This window comes from Camelus dromedarius, chromosome Y, assembly GCF_036321535.1.
Source record: "Camelus dromedarius isolate mCamDro1 chromosome Y, mCamDro1.pat, whole genome shotgun sequence".
Taxonomy (NCBI): domain Eukaryota; kingdom Metazoa; phylum Chordata; class Mammalia; order Artiodactyla; family Camelidae; genus Camelus; species Camelus dromedarius.
This window is the reverse complement of record NC_087473.1, coordinates 12,110,811-12,128,546: the sequence shown is the minus strand read 5'-3', so window position 1 is coordinate 12,128,546 and position 17,736 is coordinate 12,110,811. Positions and strand designations below refer to the sequence as shown.

General features: G+C 53.6%; 1 protein-coding gene across 2 annotated transcripts in view; it reads right to left on the bottom strand.

Annotated features, from left to right (window-relative positions):
* Nucleotides 1–661: 661 nt before the first annotated feature.
* LOC135320393 (F-box-like/WD repeat-containing protein TBL1X) overlaps nt 662–17,736 on the bottom strand; it is a 49,049-nt gene continuing 31,974 nt past the window's right edge. For both annotated transcript variants that reach the window (XM_064483485.1, XM_064483484.1), the window contains exons 7-14: nt 17,614–17,711; nt 14,261–14,321; nt 9,718–9,839; nt 5,979–6,053; nt 5,460–5,587; nt 3,640–3,805; nt 1,964–2,065; nt 662–1,043 (exon numbers count right to left, since the gene is read on the bottom strand). In XM_064483485.1, the coding sequence (XP_064339555.1) occupies nt 1,017–1,043; nt 1,964–2,065; nt 3,640–3,805; nt 5,460–5,587; nt 5,979–6,053; nt 9,718–9,839; nt 14,261–14,321; nt 17,614–17,711 (779 nt within the window). In that variant the 3' untranslated portion in view covers nt 662–1,016. The remainder of the gene's footprint in view (nt 1,044–1,963; nt 2,066–3,639; nt 3,806–5,459; nt 5,588–5,978; nt 6,054–9,717; nt 9,840–14,260; nt 14,322–17,613; nt 17,712–17,736) is intronic.

Genomic DNA, 17,736 nt, shown 5'->3' with positions numbered 1-17,736 from the left:
ACTCAGAAAGGGGCGGGGAGAGCTGTGGGGGAAGAAACTCAGAAAGGGGCGGGCAGAGCTGGGGGGAAGAAACTCAGAAAGGGGCGGGGAGAGCTGGGGGGGAAGAAACTCAGAAAGGGGCGGGGAGAGGGGAGGGGTTAGAAACTCAGAAAGGGGCGGGGAGAGCTGGGGGGGAAGAAACTCAGAAAGGGGTGGGGAGAGGGGAGGGGAGGGAGAGGGAACACCGTCTGCCAGAGACTCCGTCATCACGTCCGAGTCTGGTCCATAAGGCTGTGTCCACCAAGTGCGTGCTGCCCACCAAGACCAGGAAGGAAGGAAGGAAGGAAGGAAGGAAGGAAGGAAGGAAGGAAGGAAGGACGGACAGAGGGGAGGGGGCCAGTGACAACAGGAAAGACGCCACAAACCCAAAACGGTTTCCACCTCAGACAGAAGGGCCCCGGACGACAGGATTCCAGCAGATAGAAAAAGCACGGGACAAAGATTGTAGAAAATACAAAGTGTTGGGGTTACAAAGTCGCCCAAGTCATTGGTACAAACTGGTCTTTGAACATCCTTGTGAGAGTAACTGTAGTGTCCAAACTGTTAGGAAAAAACGAAACAACCCACCACGTGGAGTGGTTTTTCTCCCCCCCTTTGGTTTCTCACAGCGTCTTTCCTTCTGTTTCTTTTTGGCACAGCTTTTTTCCTTCTTCGTCTCCTCTCAGCCCTCAGAGCCTGCTCTGGACGGGGTCCCACCCACGCGCCGTCAAGCTGCTGGCTTCCCGCTTCCCACGTTCCAGGTGGGAGCCATTCTTCCTCCTCTGATGGGACTGTGGGTATGCTTTTTGTTTTAAACTTCTTGATGAAGATTACAAAAAAATAGAGACTCCTGTGGCCAGGGATGAGCTGATTGCAAAGTACACTCTAACGTCAAGTTCGCACAGTTTCGGAGCTGACAGAGTTGTGTCTGAAGAGTGCTCCAACCCCACACGTTCACTGCTGGTCCACTAGGGTTCTTTACCTATAGTATTTTGTGTTTACTTTCGTAGATCTAAAACACACACCTGGAAGGAAAGAGGAGGTGCCGGTTATCTTGAGAGACAACCCAGGAGGCCTTCAGAGAAGAGGACGGCCCACGGCCCACCACCCACTTTTTGTAAATAGACTTCCACTGGCACAGAGTCATGAGGGTTCAGAGAAACTCTAAACGACAGGCTAATAACATCTGAGCATCCGACCAGTCAACCCCTGCAAACAGCCTAGAGGGAAGTAGCCAGGTCCAGGGCAGCACCGGGAAGGAGTTCGGGGGGGGGGGGGGGAGGGCGCAGCCCTTGGTGGGGGTCACAGACCAGACACCCACGTAGGGGCTCAGGCCTGACCACCACTAGGGGGCCAGGCGGGCACTTGGCCAGCCACCCCCTGCCCTCTGCCCCATAGCTTGGGTCAATTTCAAGTGCAGGTGGGAACCAAAAAGCTAGACATCCCAGAAGCTGAAACTGGGCCCCATGGAGTGGAAGGTGGGAGCTGTAACACCAGAGGCCCAGGCTGGAGTCAAGACGGGAGCAGGCTTCTGAGTCTTGGCCCCTGTGTATCTGGGCCCTGTCATCTCTGCTGTGGGGGCGTCCTAGGCACAGGGGAGGTTCAGCAGCATCCTGGCCTCCACCCAGCAGACACCAGGAGCAACCCCACGAAGCAGGGACAGCCATAGTGCCCCCCGGCGGGGAAAAGTCACCGCGGGAAAGCCACCATCTCACTGAGAAAATCACTGAGAGTGAGGAAGAGACAGCTGCTCGCTGATGCGGTGCCAACCGGGCAGGATCCAGCCAGAAGTCTCCTTCACCCGACACACATCCAGTGAGAGCCAGCTGTGTCCTTGGAGACTCACCCCACCCCTGGGAAGCCCAGCCAGTACCAGGAGCCTGGAGCTTCCAGCCCCTCCTCCCTCACGCCCTCCACGCCGTGGCAAACCACAGGTGCTGCTTACAGAGCCGTCGGACGCGCTGGCGCCCACTTTGTCCCCTCGGGCGTTCCAGCACACCTCGAAGATGCCGCCAGTGCCTCGGTAGCTGTGGACGAGACTCCCACTCTGCAAAGCAAAGCTGCGGTCACTCACGGTGCCAGGGGCACCAAGGACGTGGACGTGGTCCCCCCGTGCATTACCGCAAACATCCTCAAACTCAGAGAAGCTAAGAGTATTTTCAGGAAACGCTCGGTGGCTGTAGAAATGCGTCTCACAGACTCGCTACACGGGCAGCGTAGGTGACCTACGGCTGCCCATGGAATCGGCCTCGACGTTTTGGCTGGCGTCACGCTGCCTCCCACAGGTCACCGCAGCCACGGCCGGATGGTGGCAGGGAGACCGAGGCAGCTGGAGACGAGCAATCTGCCTGTTACGCACTTTTGCACATTTAGAAAAGCCGTCGTGTCACTGAGGATTAAAGGGAGCCTCAACATGCCTCAAGGGTTTTGTGATTCGTAGGAAGAGGGGTTAAGGGACCTGATGAGCTGCCGACAGCAGGCAGGGCTGGACCGATGATGTCATTTTACAAGTGCACCCACCGCTGTTTCAGCAAGGGTTCAGACCAGAGGCTGCCACACGTCATTCCTGCGATGGGTGTTTTCCGGGGCCTATCCAGGGCCGTGAGGCTCTGCTCGGAGCCAGCCGGGTCCTACCTGAGGGCCACTATCGCCTCTGGCTGGCCGACAAGACAAGACTCATGGGAGGCAGCTCCCGGGAAGCCTGAGGTCCCCGTGGACCTCCCCCGGCCCCACGCGTTTGTACGGCTCAGGTACCACCTCCCCCGGCCACCAGTGGGTACGGACTGAGAGTCAGCCAGGCGAAAGGGAATCGGGAAGCTGGGTGCGGGTGAGAGAGAGGCGGGGGGGCTGTTCAGTCCACCCCAAGGTCACACGGAGTGGACCACTGCTGCTGGCCACGACCCCACACGACCATCGCTGCCCCACCTGCAGGAGAAGCGTGAGCTCAGCGTCCAGAGGAGCACTTTATGCTCCTCCAGGCCTGCTCATTCCCACTGTTCATGCTCCCAGTTCCCTCACCCTGAGGTGCGGCCAGAGACACCCACAGGGGCTGCGTGTCCTCAGACACCATCTCTTTCTCCTGTGACAGGACGACCCCACAGTGACACTCCCGTTGCTACCCAAACCTAGACTGTTTCCCTGGGACAGGCTGAAATGGCTTGACCACCGCCCACAAATGGTCCTCACATTCCTCGACGTGCTCCAAGGGGCAGCTCCAGGAGTCGTGTGGAGCAGAGGAGGTCAGGGGCCTGTGCACCCCCTACGGCGGGACCCTCACCCCAACCTGAGTGCCCACAGGGCAGCATCTCCGCTGAGATGACTGTGTTACAATTTTCCGAGCTCAGTGCTCACGTCCAAGAGGAGGTGGCAGGGGGAAGGTTTCCTGCCAAGGACTCAGAAAAAGTACCCGAACTGGGTGGGTGTGCCTGGAGGGGAGCCTCCCCCACCAAGGGGCACAGGGCAGAAGGCACTTGGCCTGGGGTCCCCCTGCAGAGGACCGTCTGAGGCAACGCGCTCCTCAGCACCGACGCCCCAGGCGCGGCTCCGAGCCCGGGTCACCGAACACACGACTCTCCAGGCGGTCCTTTGGGGAAGGGCTGGGCCACGGGGGTCGGGGATTACCTGAGTGTTCCAGATGTGCACACACTTGTCAAAGGAGCCGCTGGCCAGGTATTTCCCGTCGGGGCTAAAAGCTACACTATAGACTGGTTCCTGGTGTTTGGTGAGCGTGTGGATGCAAACGCCCCGCTCCACGTCCCACAGCCGAACCGTGGAGTCAAACGAAGCACTGGGGAGACGGGAGCGGAAAGTCAGCAGGACACGCGTGGGTCCCCCGCCATCTCCCTCGATGCCTCACAGACACCGTGGTTGGGCGTTCCTCCCAGCCTTCCCGTTTCGGGAGACAGTAAGTACACCCTGACTCTTCTAAAACGTGACGCGGCTATGCTGAAAACCAAGCCGCAGTCACAAAACAAAGCTTTTCTTTTTGTGGTGCCATTAATTAGGGAAACAAATTGATCCTCACGCTCACTGGTTTCTGCATTTTTCTGAGATACGAATGGGAAACACTTCTGCATTCACTACATTTTGTAAAATGCTCCCACAACTTAAAACACCACCTCTATCGCTGCCAACTAAAATAATGCTTGGGAAAATAGCAAACTGAGTGAATGAGCATTTTAATCCCCTGGGAATTAAATTGCATCCAAATAAACAATCACTCTCCTGGGAGTTGCAAATTTTAGTTATTTCCAAACGTAAGAGCACAGTACACACCACAAAACTGTTTTCTCTGGCACTGCGGTTCAAAAACACCTTCCAAGTCATCTAAAAAACCACAAATGCCTACAGTGTGTCCCATGTCCTAGACATTTAGGTGGATTTTAGGACAACTACATGAAATAAAGAGTACCGGTCTTTGTGTTTCTCTGGATCAGCGTCTCAGCTGATGCAGGAATTCCCTTCGGTGTTTTCTAAGAGAGGGCCTTGCGTCGGACGCTCTCAGCCAAGAGTCCTTGCTGCCCGGCGAGGCCGCCCCCTCCCCCACAGGGGCCGCGCGGCCCAGCCGGAGCTATGTGCGAGGACCCTGCCACCTGCCACCCCCTCCCCGGTCCCGTTCTCTGCACCCACACAGAGCAACCGCACCGCTGTTTCCTGGCAGGGAAACATTCTCCCAAGTCGCGCCTTTCCCAGGCTCAACAAGCACCCCCATTTCATTGGACCCTGCTCTCCAGACCCCTAGGTATCCTGGTATTCAGTCTCAGAATCTCTTTGGCTTGTTTTTCTAAGTGTTCTTATTAAAATACGGTACTGAGAGTGCAACTGTGTATCCTGAACGGGGCCCGATGAGCACTGGGACCCGCAGTTCTGGGGACCGCAGCCTGAGTGATGTGGTCTTGGGGAGGCCACTGTGGTCACTTAAAACCACTCTTCCCAATCCCAGCCTCTGACTGACCAGCTGCCCCACACCTTCCAGTGCTGGTGTCTCGGGGGCTCACTACATACACGGGTAGGTCAGACCTGGCTGGGGCTGGGGGGCCCCACCACTGCTCAAAATTCTGGCCACCTGCAGGCAGCTCCGAGTCGAACCCAATGAACCAAGCCCAAGGTCCAGGCTGAACTGCTTCCTCTCTCTGTTGTAATAAACACTTTCACCGAAGCAAAGTGCTGGGACCCGGATGACATGGCTGATTCCTCCTGCCTGCCTCGTGGTTAACACCGTCCTTACCTCGAGTCAGGCATCAAGGGACAACTCACAGCTCGTGGGCCCTTCCAAGAGTGCGGTACCTCTCCACTGGGTTTGGAAGGGTGTAAACACATTTGCAAGACACCTCGGCAAAGTTTTCCGTTCTCTTTGGCTGTGAGTGACTTGCTGGCTCAGCCGTGGTGAGCAAGGCTGCTTTCAGGGAGCGAGGCTGGGCTGAGGGCCGTCTTCCTCTTACCTCGCTAGCATGATGCTGGAGTTTGGGTTGCTGGTGGCTGGCCCGGTGGGGCTCCACTTTATGGTGTAGATCTCTTTGCTGTGAGCTTGAAGGTCGTGGACACACGTATCTTGCTTCATACTCCAGATCTACAGAAGGCGTCGCGAATAGTGTGAGCAAAGGCTGTTTCTCCAGCCGGCGGTGGTTCCACATCACTCCCTCCGTGAGCCCTCACTAGTGTCTGGCCCTTGGGAAGCTCACGGCACCGTGAGGTCTGCAGCTGGCTAACTGGCAGGCGCTGCCCGGGAGAGGGGCCGCTGAACACTAGGGGTGCCCGTGAGGAAGGCCACGGGAGGGAAAAGACCCAGCAGGACCCGCCACGGGTAGGCTGGAGTTCCCTGCATGACAGCAACATCGAGTTTGCAACGGGGAAAGTGACAGAGGCGGGGAGAATGCTCACACGGAACCGCCAGCTGCAGAACCAGGGAACGTAAGACCAGCACTGAGTACAGGGGGCAGTCCAGGATCAGACGGCTTTACCTTTAATGTCATGTCATCAGAGCAGGACGCTAGCAACATTCCAGAAGGATCCCATTTGATGGCATTGACTTCATTCTGAAAGAGAGCACAGGGTTTTAAAAAGAAATAAGGGCCCTGGAGCAGTAACACAGCCTTCCAGCAGGGGGCAGGCGCACACTGTCCTCTCTGCAGAAAGCCGACCTGCATTTGCCCTGGACACCAAGGAACACGGGCAGACTTGTGCGTACTCGCCTCTTCCTCAGTCCGTGTTCCTCACCTCCACAAAACGCACAGCCATGTGCCCACCCGACCAGCCACCCGTGTCCCCAGTTCTCGAAGGAAAAGAATCACAACTAGGAAGGAAGCCAACTGAATTGACATGGTAAGGGCAGCACAGAAAACCAGGAAGACCACAATCACTGTAATACTGACTTGGAAAGTCATTTTCCTACACACTTTTAATACCACAGCTCCCCCGTCCGTCTAAGCTTCTCTTTTGGTCCTGAGGGGAGGGGAGGAAGCGCACAGAGACAAGGTGTCCAATGGCCAGAGCGGTAACCCAGGCCCAAGGCGACGTGACCTAAACCCACAAACGCAGACCAGCAGAGGTGTACGTACAAGGGAAGTCAGATTGAGAGGTTGTTAGGGATTCACAGGGAGGAGGAACCATCCTGCGGGGCCGGAATCCTGAGCAAACAGCCAAGGAAACGCAACGTTGCCGCTCAGTGCCCATGGAAAGTTCTAGCAGGCAGGTGCTGTGTGCAGTGGGGCGGAAAGGAAGGACGCAGCAGGAGCCTTCCAGTTCTGGGCGTCAGGGGATCCCGAGGCTGGATCCTGGAGGCTGGACGCCAAAGGTCCCCAGAGGTGAGGGAGAGGGGACACAGGCAGTTAGGAAGAAGCTCCCTGCAGTAGAGTGAGGTGGGGAGGGCGTGCCTGGTAAGGCGAGCAGGGACAGGCGGCGGGGGCGCAGCGGGGGCTCAGCCCCTATTCCCAGCAGGGGACTGTGGAGCCCCCTCCAGTCCCTGCGTGCCTGCTGCCCTGGCCTAACAGTGAACTCATTTCAGGCTCGTAATTCATTTCCCAGTTAGCCTCACACCCCTCAGTGCTCTGGCGTGGAGGATAAACCGCACGGTCACGCTGCTCACTGAGGACACCGTGGTCTGAAGGCTGCGAGACGGGAGGGACAGGGCTGCCTCTGTGTTCCACGTGGTACCAGTGGGGGTGGCCCAGGAAAAAGGGAGGGATTGAAGCTTAAAGCACAAGGAGCAGGCCCAGGGTGAGCCAGGGGACGATGAGTGGGGCTGACTGCAGTGTGTGCGCACAGGAGAGTGGAGGCAGGACAGGCCCCATGCGAAGTCGGAGTCTGGTGAGAGGTGTGACCCAGGGGCAGGTTCACGCAGGACAATGACTGCTCGGGTGGCTCTGACCGTAACCGATGAGAGCAGAACCTGAGGATGGGTCCCCGCGGGCCTGGGAATGGGGGCCGGTCCCCGCTGACTGTCCCCGGGCAGAACCTGAGGATGGGTCCCCGAGGGCCTGGGAATGGGGGCCGGTCCCCGCTGACTGTCCCCGGGCAGAACTTGAGGGTGGGTCCCCGAAGGCCTAGGAAGGGGGCCGGTCTCCGCTGACTGTCCCTGGGCAGAACCTGAGGGTGGGTCCCCACAGGCCTGGGAATGGGGGCTGGTCCCCGCTGACTGTCCCTGGGCAGAACCTGAGGGTGGGTCCCCACAGGCCTGGGAATGGGGGCCGGTCCCCGCTGACTGTCCCCGGGCAGAACCTGAGGGTGGGTCCCCGAAGGCCTAGGAAGGGGGCCGGTCTCCGCTGACTGTCCCTGGGCAGAACCTGAGGGTGGGTCCCCGAGGGCCTGGGAATGGGGGCTGGTCCCCATTGACTGTCCCTGGGCTAATCACCTTCAGTTCTCCAAGGGGAAAAGGACTCCTTCCTGAGAGTGGACTCTCCTCTCCCTCCCTCCCTCCCTCTGCCCTCCAAGCCACAATTCCCAGAAAGCATCCAGGAACAGCTCATAGGGCCTCGGGAGGAAGGAGGCTCTCTTCATTTAGCGCCTGTCTTGTGCAGAATGATGGCTTCAGTCAGACTTGGCTGAAGAGCCCAGTGGTGTGACTGCAATCAAGTCCCAGTGGGGCAGCTGAAGAGTCACAAGACCTCCTCTTAAGAGCTTGGGGAGAGTCTTGGATTAGAGGAGAAATAAGTTTAGCTCAGAAAAGTAAAGAGGAGGATCAGGTGGTGGCCATAGTGAGGTGTTAAGAGAACAACGGGCCCCTGTGCTCTGAAAGAGCCTTCTTATGGAAGCAGGGACCTGCAGGGACAGAAGCTGCAGAAAAGTGGGTACTAAGGAAAAAGGCAAGTGCCAAGGACAACGTGACTGATGTCAGTGAAGTCAGGGGCAAGGGATGCTGTGAGAGTCAAAGGTAGGGGAGCATCGCAGGTGTGAGGTGCTCAAAGCCAGCACGTCTTCCAGGCGGGCCAAGTAGTGGCGTGGACACTAGAGAGATCTGCTGGGGAAAGGCTGTGAAGAGCCTCATGTGTTATGCTCAAGAATTTGATGATCTATCCAAAGAGAACAAACACTAATTTGAAAAGACACATGCACCCCAACGCTTACAGCAGCACTATTTACAAGAGCCAAGATATGGAAGCAACCTAAGTGCCCACTGACAGATGACTGGCTAAAGAAGATGTGGTATGTTTATACAATGGAATACTACTTAGCCATAAAAAAGAATGAAACAATGCCATTTGCAGCAGCATGGATAGACCTAAAGATGATCATACTAAGTGAAGTCAGACATAGACAAATATCACACAATATCACTTATATGTGGAATCTAACAAAGAGAACAGACTAGTGAATGTAACAAAATAGAAGCAGACTCACAGATACAGAGAAGAGACTAGTGGTGACCAGTGGGGAGAGAGACGGGGGGAGGGGCAAGAAAAGGGGAGGGGATTAAGAGGTACAGACTACCATGTATAAAGCAAACAAGCTATGAGGATACATCGTACAGCACCAGGAATATAGCCAGTATTTAATGATAACTATAAATGAAGTATAACCTTGAAAAGGTATGAATCACTATGTTGTACATCTAAATTTATAACACTGTACATCAAGTATACCTCAATAAAAAGTTAATTAAAAAAAAGAATTCAGCGAGAAGTCAGCTGGCGTCTGAGCTTCTTGGATTGAATGTTGGTATTTTCCACCAAATTTAGGAAAGTTTGGCTATCACTATTTCAAATTTTTGTTTCATTCTTTTTTCTTCTCTCTCCGCTGCACATATACGGTAGAGTGCTTCATATTGTCCTACAGGTCATTAAGCTTCCAACCGTTTGTTCAATCTTGTATCAGTTCTTCAGATACATTATACCTCTTAGTTCTGAGATTTCCATTTGACTGTTTAAGAACATAATTTTCCTTTCTCTGCTGCCATTCTGCATCTGTCCACTCATTATGAGCAGGCTCTCCTTTATATCCTCAATTTTATAATAGCTCCTTTAAAGTCTTTCCTGCAAAACCCAACATCTACCTCATCTCAGGTCATTTTTTCCCCCTACCGCCTGTCCAGTTGGATAACTGGGTTAAGCCAACCACCTGAGAGCTGCAACAGCCTACAGAGCAAAGGGCTGCAGAACTGGTCTGCGGTCACAGTATCTTCTAATCCTAGGCACAGAGTACCCGGCTCCCACCTCCCAGCACATTCTCATGAACGTGAGCCCCAAAATCCGAACTTGCACTTACTGTGTGTCCTTGGAAGGTTTTGACTGGGCGGTCACAGCCGAGTCTGCAGACGTGAATACACATGTCTGTGCTACAGGAGGCAAAGGTAGTGTTGTTCTGCCAGTCGACATCAAGAGCAGGGGCTGTGAAGCAGAAAAGGGAGCGGGGGTGGGGGTGGGGGGGGCGACATCTGCATTTACCAGTGGTGCACAGAGGCCAGCTGACTGAGAAGTTGTTTAACAGCACAGTCAAGACACTCATCTACTGATGTGATAAACACACAGCCTCCAGCCTTCACAGACCTGTCCTATACGTTTGACGGGATGACCAGACACCTCCAGAGAGAGACCCTGTGACACTTCACGTGCCCTGGACACAGAGTCTCGTGCTCCCCTGACACAGGGCAGACATGGTAGGGGAGAGGCACGCTGCCTGCCCTGCCCCTGTACCGTGCTGCTCCGGGGAGCACCACTGCGGTGGGCTGACTCCACTTGTTTTAGGTACGGAGGAGAGAAAGGGGAGGAAAACGACTCCACATCCTGTGTGTAAGACATCCCCACTGAAAAAATCTCCCACAACACGTGAATGCATCCACCGACAGTTGACAAGAAGCACCCCCGCCTTTAGGGGACACAGGTGGCCTTGTGATGAACACTGTCTCTGCCTACATTTCTCAGGGGCTGGTGGCTCCAAGACCTCTGTTGAGGGTTTGGGAGACAGGGACAGCCCTTTTCCTTTCTCCCAAACTCCCAGGAGACCACGCTGCATCCTTGTTCTCTCCAGACACCTGACTGCTTGTAAGGAAAGAGAGGGTTCCCCATCAGCTGTCAAGCCCTAACCTTGTCTCCGTGTGTTTCTTCAAGGAAGTCAGCGCTGGATTGGGAGAACCTCACTTAGGATGTGCTAAGTCGTGTTGCCCCTTCTCATCCTGGGTCTTTAAACAAGAAGTGCGTGCCTGCACACGCGACCGCCTCCCACCACTGCAGGGACAGACCCCGTTAGCTTCCACGGCCCGCTGCCCCGTCCCCACAGAGGTTGTGGGTGGGGGGGTCTGGCCCAGAGGCAGCACTGGCTTCTTCAACAACCCAAGGCACCTCTTCTTGTTTCATCTTCACAGCCCCACGGTTCCCGCCACATTCCCCACGTGTGTCCAGTGGAACCAAGGAACTGGGTCCCAGGAGCCAGGGAGCCAAGCCCGCAGCTGCTCTTGTGCACAACGCTGCACGAGCCAAGTCATGAACTCCGTGGCCAGCCTCTGCCTTCGTGCAGTTCGCACACCTGCAAGAGCGACAGCCTGGGGGGGACAGTGACCAGCACCTGGCAGTAAAAACTATCTTCTGCTGCAGCTTTGTAATCTGGATAGCGGACGCTGTGTACTCAGGTGGCTGGCCCCATTCTGAGTCGCTCCTGCTGCTGAGACCCAGGGCCTCCAACCCCCAAATGTGAGCTCACCATTCAGTGTGAGTGAGCGACACGTAACGGGGCTAAGTTAACCCTGGGCGGGGCGGGGCGGGGTGGGGTGGGGCGGGGTGTGTGTCCGTGTGCCCTCGCTGCCTACATGGCCAGTGAGGTTCAAGAGTCAGCAACCATTCCGAGCATAGCCAAACTTTACTTTGCTCTTTAAAAAAGAAATAAACTTTTAGTTGTGAAATGCTTACAGAATCACAGGAAGCTGTAAAGACATTACAGAGGCCCCACACGTACCCTCCACCCAGCGGCTGCAGTTTCTGGCCCCGCCGCACAACACGCAAGCCCGGAAGCTGCTGGGGTGGGACGTGCGTGCAGTGGCTGTGCCAGCCATGTGCTCACACGGGCAGATGTGTGTAACTACCGCCAAAGCCAAGACCCAGAACCGGGCTCCACCACCTCCAAGACCTCCCGTGTGCTGCTTTACCGTCACACCACCCCTTCCTTGAACATCCGCTCCTAAACCCTGGCTCCACTGATCTGTTCTTCATATCTAAAATTCTGGGCGTCGGGGGGTAGCTCAGGGGTAGAGGGCATGCTTAACATGCATTCAATCCCCACGCCCTCCATTAACCGCTCCCCCCCAAAATTACATCATTTCCAGAATGTTATAGAAATGGCACTGTCCAGCACTTGACCTTTGGGGACGGCCTTTCCTAACGAAGCAGACAGCCCTCTCGATGGTCTACAGATAGTCTGCTCCTTCTCCCTGCTGAGTGCTGTTCCACCACTAGCTCTGAGCTCACGCCTCCAGGAATGAGGTGCACCCACCAGGCCGGCGTGGGGAACACCTGACGGGCAATTTCTCTGATCAGCCCCATGAGTGCTAAGGAAAGGTGCCCCTCTTGCAGTGTGCATCTCACCCGGAAACACAGCACCCTTCCTTTTTTCCAGCTTGAACAATCCGCAGGCCACCACTTCACACTTGTAAGAAAGAGCACGTGACACACGCACTTCCTGACCCACTGGTGGGACACGCTGCCTTGTGGGTTAGCTACAGGGGAGGAGCTCTCAGTACAGAAGAAAACGTGTCTGTGGCATGGAAGGCCCTCCTCTGGACCTTGGGAATGCTCCGGGGAATACTGTATTCTGTCAAATGACTTAGAAATTAATTCTGAAGATAAAACTGTTAGAGGAACCTTACGGATGCTTATCTGGGGCACATTATTCTCTGAAAAATAGAAGCCAGAGCTTCCTGCGTTACAGGCATTCCCCCCATTGCGTGGGTCAGCACATCTGACGTTCTGGGCTCTGACCCGGTCACGGCAGCCTTCGTGACAACAAAGGTAGGATGGTCTTGGCATTTACGGCAAATGCAACGGGCAGGCAGACCCACTTGCCCTGCTTTGTACAGTCAACAGCGTAGCTGCATGGCGTGGCGACGACACAGATCAAAACACACAGGCTGCGTCTCCAGGGGCTGGGGAAGTGGGGCTGGAGGGGGACTTCCTACGGGTGAAGGGTGACACGTATGTTCTGGAACTGGACAGTGGGGACAGCTGTGCACAATGTGAATGCTGGTGTATTCTGCCCACCCTGAACACACGCACGCACACGCACAGATGCTGGGGTGTCAAGGTGGCAGCGTATGTTGTATAATATCTCTAGCAACTGCCACATCATCCATGCTGTCAGAGAGCAGGACCCACAACAAAATTCCCCGCAGCCCCCACAGGTGTGTCTGGCGTGGTCCCCAAGCTCAGAGGACGGCTTGGAAGAGACGGGCTGCCTCTCCAGAGCAGCAGGCTGTAAACCGGCACCTCCCGGGTCTGCCCGGATCAGAAGGACCGTGTGCAGCAACAGACGCTGGTGCGCATGTGTTTGTCACAGTCCTGTGAAGGCCTCGTCGGGACTCTCCCTCAGTCTGCTCCCTGCAGGACCCACGTCCCCCACTTGCAGCCCTCCCTGGGCTCCGAGGTGGGCTGTACTGCCTGGGCCGTCCTCGGGGCCAGCCCTCCCTCCGTTCAGACATCCCCAGGCGCCGGGAAGTGCCCGTCAGGGAAGAGCCTCTGACCCCCTCCTCAACGTCACCCCAGAGACACCTGACCCAGCAGTAACGTGCACCCCGTCCGTCTGCCTGGTAACTCCCTCTAAACGGGGCAGGTGCCTCCTGCGGACGAAAGAGGCCTCTATTCCCTTCTGTCCACTTGAAGCCAGTTTCTTCTGTCAGTCTCTGAATTCTGGGGTGCTTTCTCTCTCTGAAGTCCAGAGGTCACATCTAACGATCAGATTGAATCAGGAGGTGGGAATCGGGGAACCCGGACTCTCTCGACCGTGGGCTCCGTGGGGCCTGGTGCTGCCCCAACACAGGGAGACGTGGTTCGGTCAAGAGCAGTGGAGCAAAGACCCCCGCAGGCCTGACACTGCTCCCCATAGGAAGGCCTGGCGGCGAGGCTGGCCTTGGCCGGCCTCTGGGAATTTGGATTTCCAGAGGGGTCCTGGCATCCTGTAACTAGTAACGGCGGCTTCTGTGCCTTAACTGTCTATGCAGACAACATCCGTGGTTGACGCTGAACCCTCATGCTCCTCCCGGCAGTCTGGAATGTGGGTGCACGCCGGGCATGGGGGCCTATGGGGCCTCCCCGGTAGACGACCCTTCACGCATGTCACCGCAGCTGGCTTCTGGGGGGATGCGGCACATCCTCTGTGACCCCACCAGGAGAGAACCCTGAAAGCTCTGGATTCACCTCATGCCTTCTCCCCATGCTGATTGTGCTTTGCATTCTTTCGCTGTAATAAATCTGAGCTGTGAATTTGACCGCATGCTGAGTCCTGGGGGTCCTCCAGTGAATTGCTGAGTCTCGGTATGGTCTCAGGGACTCCCACCCAACACAGCGTCCTTGGGGGCAGCAGCTGAAAGCAGCCCACGCTGGTTCTGGACTTGGTTCACTGTGTGCTTATAAACGTTTGAGCCTTCGAGAGTTGAGGGCACCAGGATGTCACAGATCTCAAGAGCAATGCTTCCCATGAGATGGGTTTCCTCCCTGCCAGCTGGATTCCGTGATGCCTTCCTCCAAGCATTCATGATCACTTTAAGGGACATTTCCTAGGACTCTGAATTATTTTTTAATTACAAAAAATTTATAGAAATACTCACCGGAATGAAATGGAAACTGCTGTTTGGCCTCTCCTGTGTGGGCATCCCAAATTATTGTTGTCTGTGCTCCGCAAAAAAAAAGGAAAAAGAAAAAGAAAAAAAAAGTTAGTAATTAGTCTTCTCACAAAGGTTTCTCTAGAAAAATTTATCAGAGAAGAGCAGGCAGTGGGCCCCTCTTCCTTTTAAACCAGCACTGTCCAAAAAACAGCACGTGAGCCACACAGGAAATTTAGAACTGTATAGTAGCCACACTAAAAAAAGAGAAAAGAAACTAGTAAAGCCAACTTCAACAATCCAGTTAACTTCACTTCAACACAGCCAGAATACTGTCATTCTAACATGAAATCAGCACATACACGTCAGTGACGTAGTTCGCACTCCCTTCTTCATCCATGCCTTTGGAATCCAGGGTGTGCTTTACGCTTAACCATCTGGACGGTGGTCACATTTAGGAACTTAGCCACACGCGCTGGTGGTTCCTCCCCCAGACGCAGCAGCTGGAACTGATACTCGGAAAACCACCAGTTTTGTTGGGAACTCCCCCTTATCCCCACACATGAAATGCTATTGCAAAAACTGTAACAACGCATATCCGAACACCTTTCTGGCACTTTTCCAAATGAAAAGCTGCACAAACAGGTATTTCTGAAAATTCCTCTGACCATCACTCCATGAACTGGGGACACTAGACATAGCAGAGCAACTGGGTTACTGATAGAAGAAACTGGCTTCAAGTGGACAGAAGGGAGCAGACGCCTCTTTTGTCCAGCACTGATTTATTAGTCCGTACATAAGGAGGAAAAAAATGATGTATACGCTGGAAAACGAAGTAAATCATGAATGCTTGATGCTGGGAGACACTCAGGCATGCCTAACAGCCAAAGGCAGCTCTATGAATACCACTGGAATTACGTCTTAATCAAGTGCAATTTTCAACAGAATCGGAACCCTGACACCTCCCTGTCGATGGCATTAAATGAAGGTTTTCCTTTAAAAAGAACTGGTTATATTTTGTATCAACTGCAGAAATTTTCAGAGGAAATACTCAGAGCAGAGAGGATCTGTGAAACTTGGTTCTCTAAGTCTGGGGTCAGCTCTAGACCAATTAACAATTTTTTGTTTGTTTGATGGAGTAGAACTCTTTCCTTAATGGAGCCACCTGCCAACAATTTAGCACAGAAGAGAACATATAAACCTTTTCACGATTCCGATACAATTTCATACACTACATTGACAACTTGTTCAATGTGTTGATGTTTCAGGTTAAACACACGCTGGACAAAAGAAAATATTAATTACACAAAGGTTTCAAGAATCCGAAATACCCTTTAGCCACATTAGGTTAAGCACATACTGAAGGTCAAAGCCAGCATCCCTAAGTTACATTTCCTCCCTGAGAAAATGTTCCTTTCGAGAACATTACTATTCCTGCCGTGGTTGACTAATTACATCAGGGAGTGTCTGACCCAAAGCCTACCAGAATTCTAAATGTACATTTTCACCAACCACCCAGTTCATCACCTGGTAGACTCAAATGATAATCAGGTAGAAAATGCAACACGAATATAAAAAGTAGCCCTGGGGAAGGAAGGAGCTCAGGCTGCGAAGGACTCCCCGGAGGCGTGTGAAAGTTCGAGGGCGGCAGGGACTGGCGCCCAGGGCCCGAGTTCCCAGCCCACCCGGCTCTCTACCAGCGTGTCCCAGGCAAGTCAGTGACGCTCTCTGGGGCTCCACATTCCCCTCTGTGAAAAAGGATGGACCTGCCCCCTATCTTGGGAGCATCGACTGGGCCAACGCATGTGGGAGTGATCGCTCGCACAGACGTTTAATAACTCCATCAGCAGTGCTGACGACCGGCCACGTAGAAGACAAAGTTCTGTGTGTGTGCAATATCTGAGTTGTAACATCTCTGGGAAAATTCAACACTGGTTCCACGAGAACATTTGGTGTGTCGACCTCAGCAGCTCGGCTTTTGTATGTCAGGTATTAGGCTGCCAAGTTGAACGCAGGGTTTGTTGGTATAAATGAGAGGAAGAGAAAGAAAGAAGGAGTAATTCAGTGCCCCGGTGGGTTACACTACTTAACTGCAGGGGCAACCAGCTTTCTCTGTCAAGGGCCAGGCAGCAGATATTTTAGGCTCCAAGGGCCATACAGCGTCTGTCCACTAGTTCACGCTGTTGTTGAAGCGTGAAAGCTGCCATGGACAGTTCTGAACAAGTGGGTGTGTCTGTGTGCCAATAAAACTTTATTTACAAAAACAAGCCATGGGCTAGTTTTGACCTATAGACCATGGTTTGTCAAATGCAACTATGACTTTTCCAAGACTGTGTCAATGTTTACAGGTCTTGTCTATTATTTTATATGCATTTTTAGAACTTGAATGAACAGATGGTAGCAATTTAATAAGGTTTTCAATTTATACTGAAGTGATTACAAAAATGTAAAACTTTTTGGAGAGCAAATCGAAGTATTCAGGCATGGTTTCTAGTTGTAGAGTCATAAACTAATGTGAGAACTTATTTTTCCTTCTTCATTTGTTGGTAATATTTATTTTCCAAAGCAATGACTTAAGACAGAATTTCTATTGAGCATTAAGGGTGGCACAACCATTCATGCAATATTCTTTGAGGGTCACGATTCCTGTCTCTTGGCAGCCGAAGAAACAGAAACTGGGACAGGGTGAGACCTGCTGGATTAATTGCTCAGAGCCAGGATGCTATCTACCCCTCCTGAGGTCATCTTGTGCTCTGTCACCCCGTAACGGCTTCTAGATGCATCTGGGTGTTGACAGCCACCGGACTTCGCGTCATCACATCCACCAGGCAGCCCCACCAGGAACAAAGCACACTGTACATCTGCTCTGCGGGCCATCGTGGGCAGGACCACTTGCATATGTGTCTACCTGCTCCTGCTCTCAGGGAAACCTGCCGTCTACAGTGGGAAGCAACCGGTCATCAAACTAGGAAACAGAAGCCTGGTGAGAGGAAACGGTGTGTGTTCACAAAATCACTCGGCAGGGGAAAGTTTACAACCCATGCAGGTGGGCTTCTTCAAACCCTGGATAAATGCAGCCTGGGGATTTCTTCTATCACTGAACTAAACCTCAAAATAAAAGGGAGGGGGAAAGGTTTACGTGTCAGTCTGCAGACCAGTCCACGGCACATTAAGAGATGATGTGTTACAAGTGAACAGTCAGATCAAAACCACAGAAACAAACAAAACCTACACAGGTCCTTCTGATTTCTTAAGGGGAGGCAGAATTCTCAGAATTCAAAGAAACCCTGATGTTATCTGAGATTAAACACAAGTAAACATCTACAGACCGCAGAGACGTATTTTAAGCAAACACTCACTTTGTCTACGCCGGCACTCAAAATGTAATTCCCCTTCTTGTTCCATTTCAAGGCGAAGATGGGGCCTTTATGTTGGCCTAAGGTGCTGGCCAGGTTACCTGCATGTGAAAAACAAAACACGGC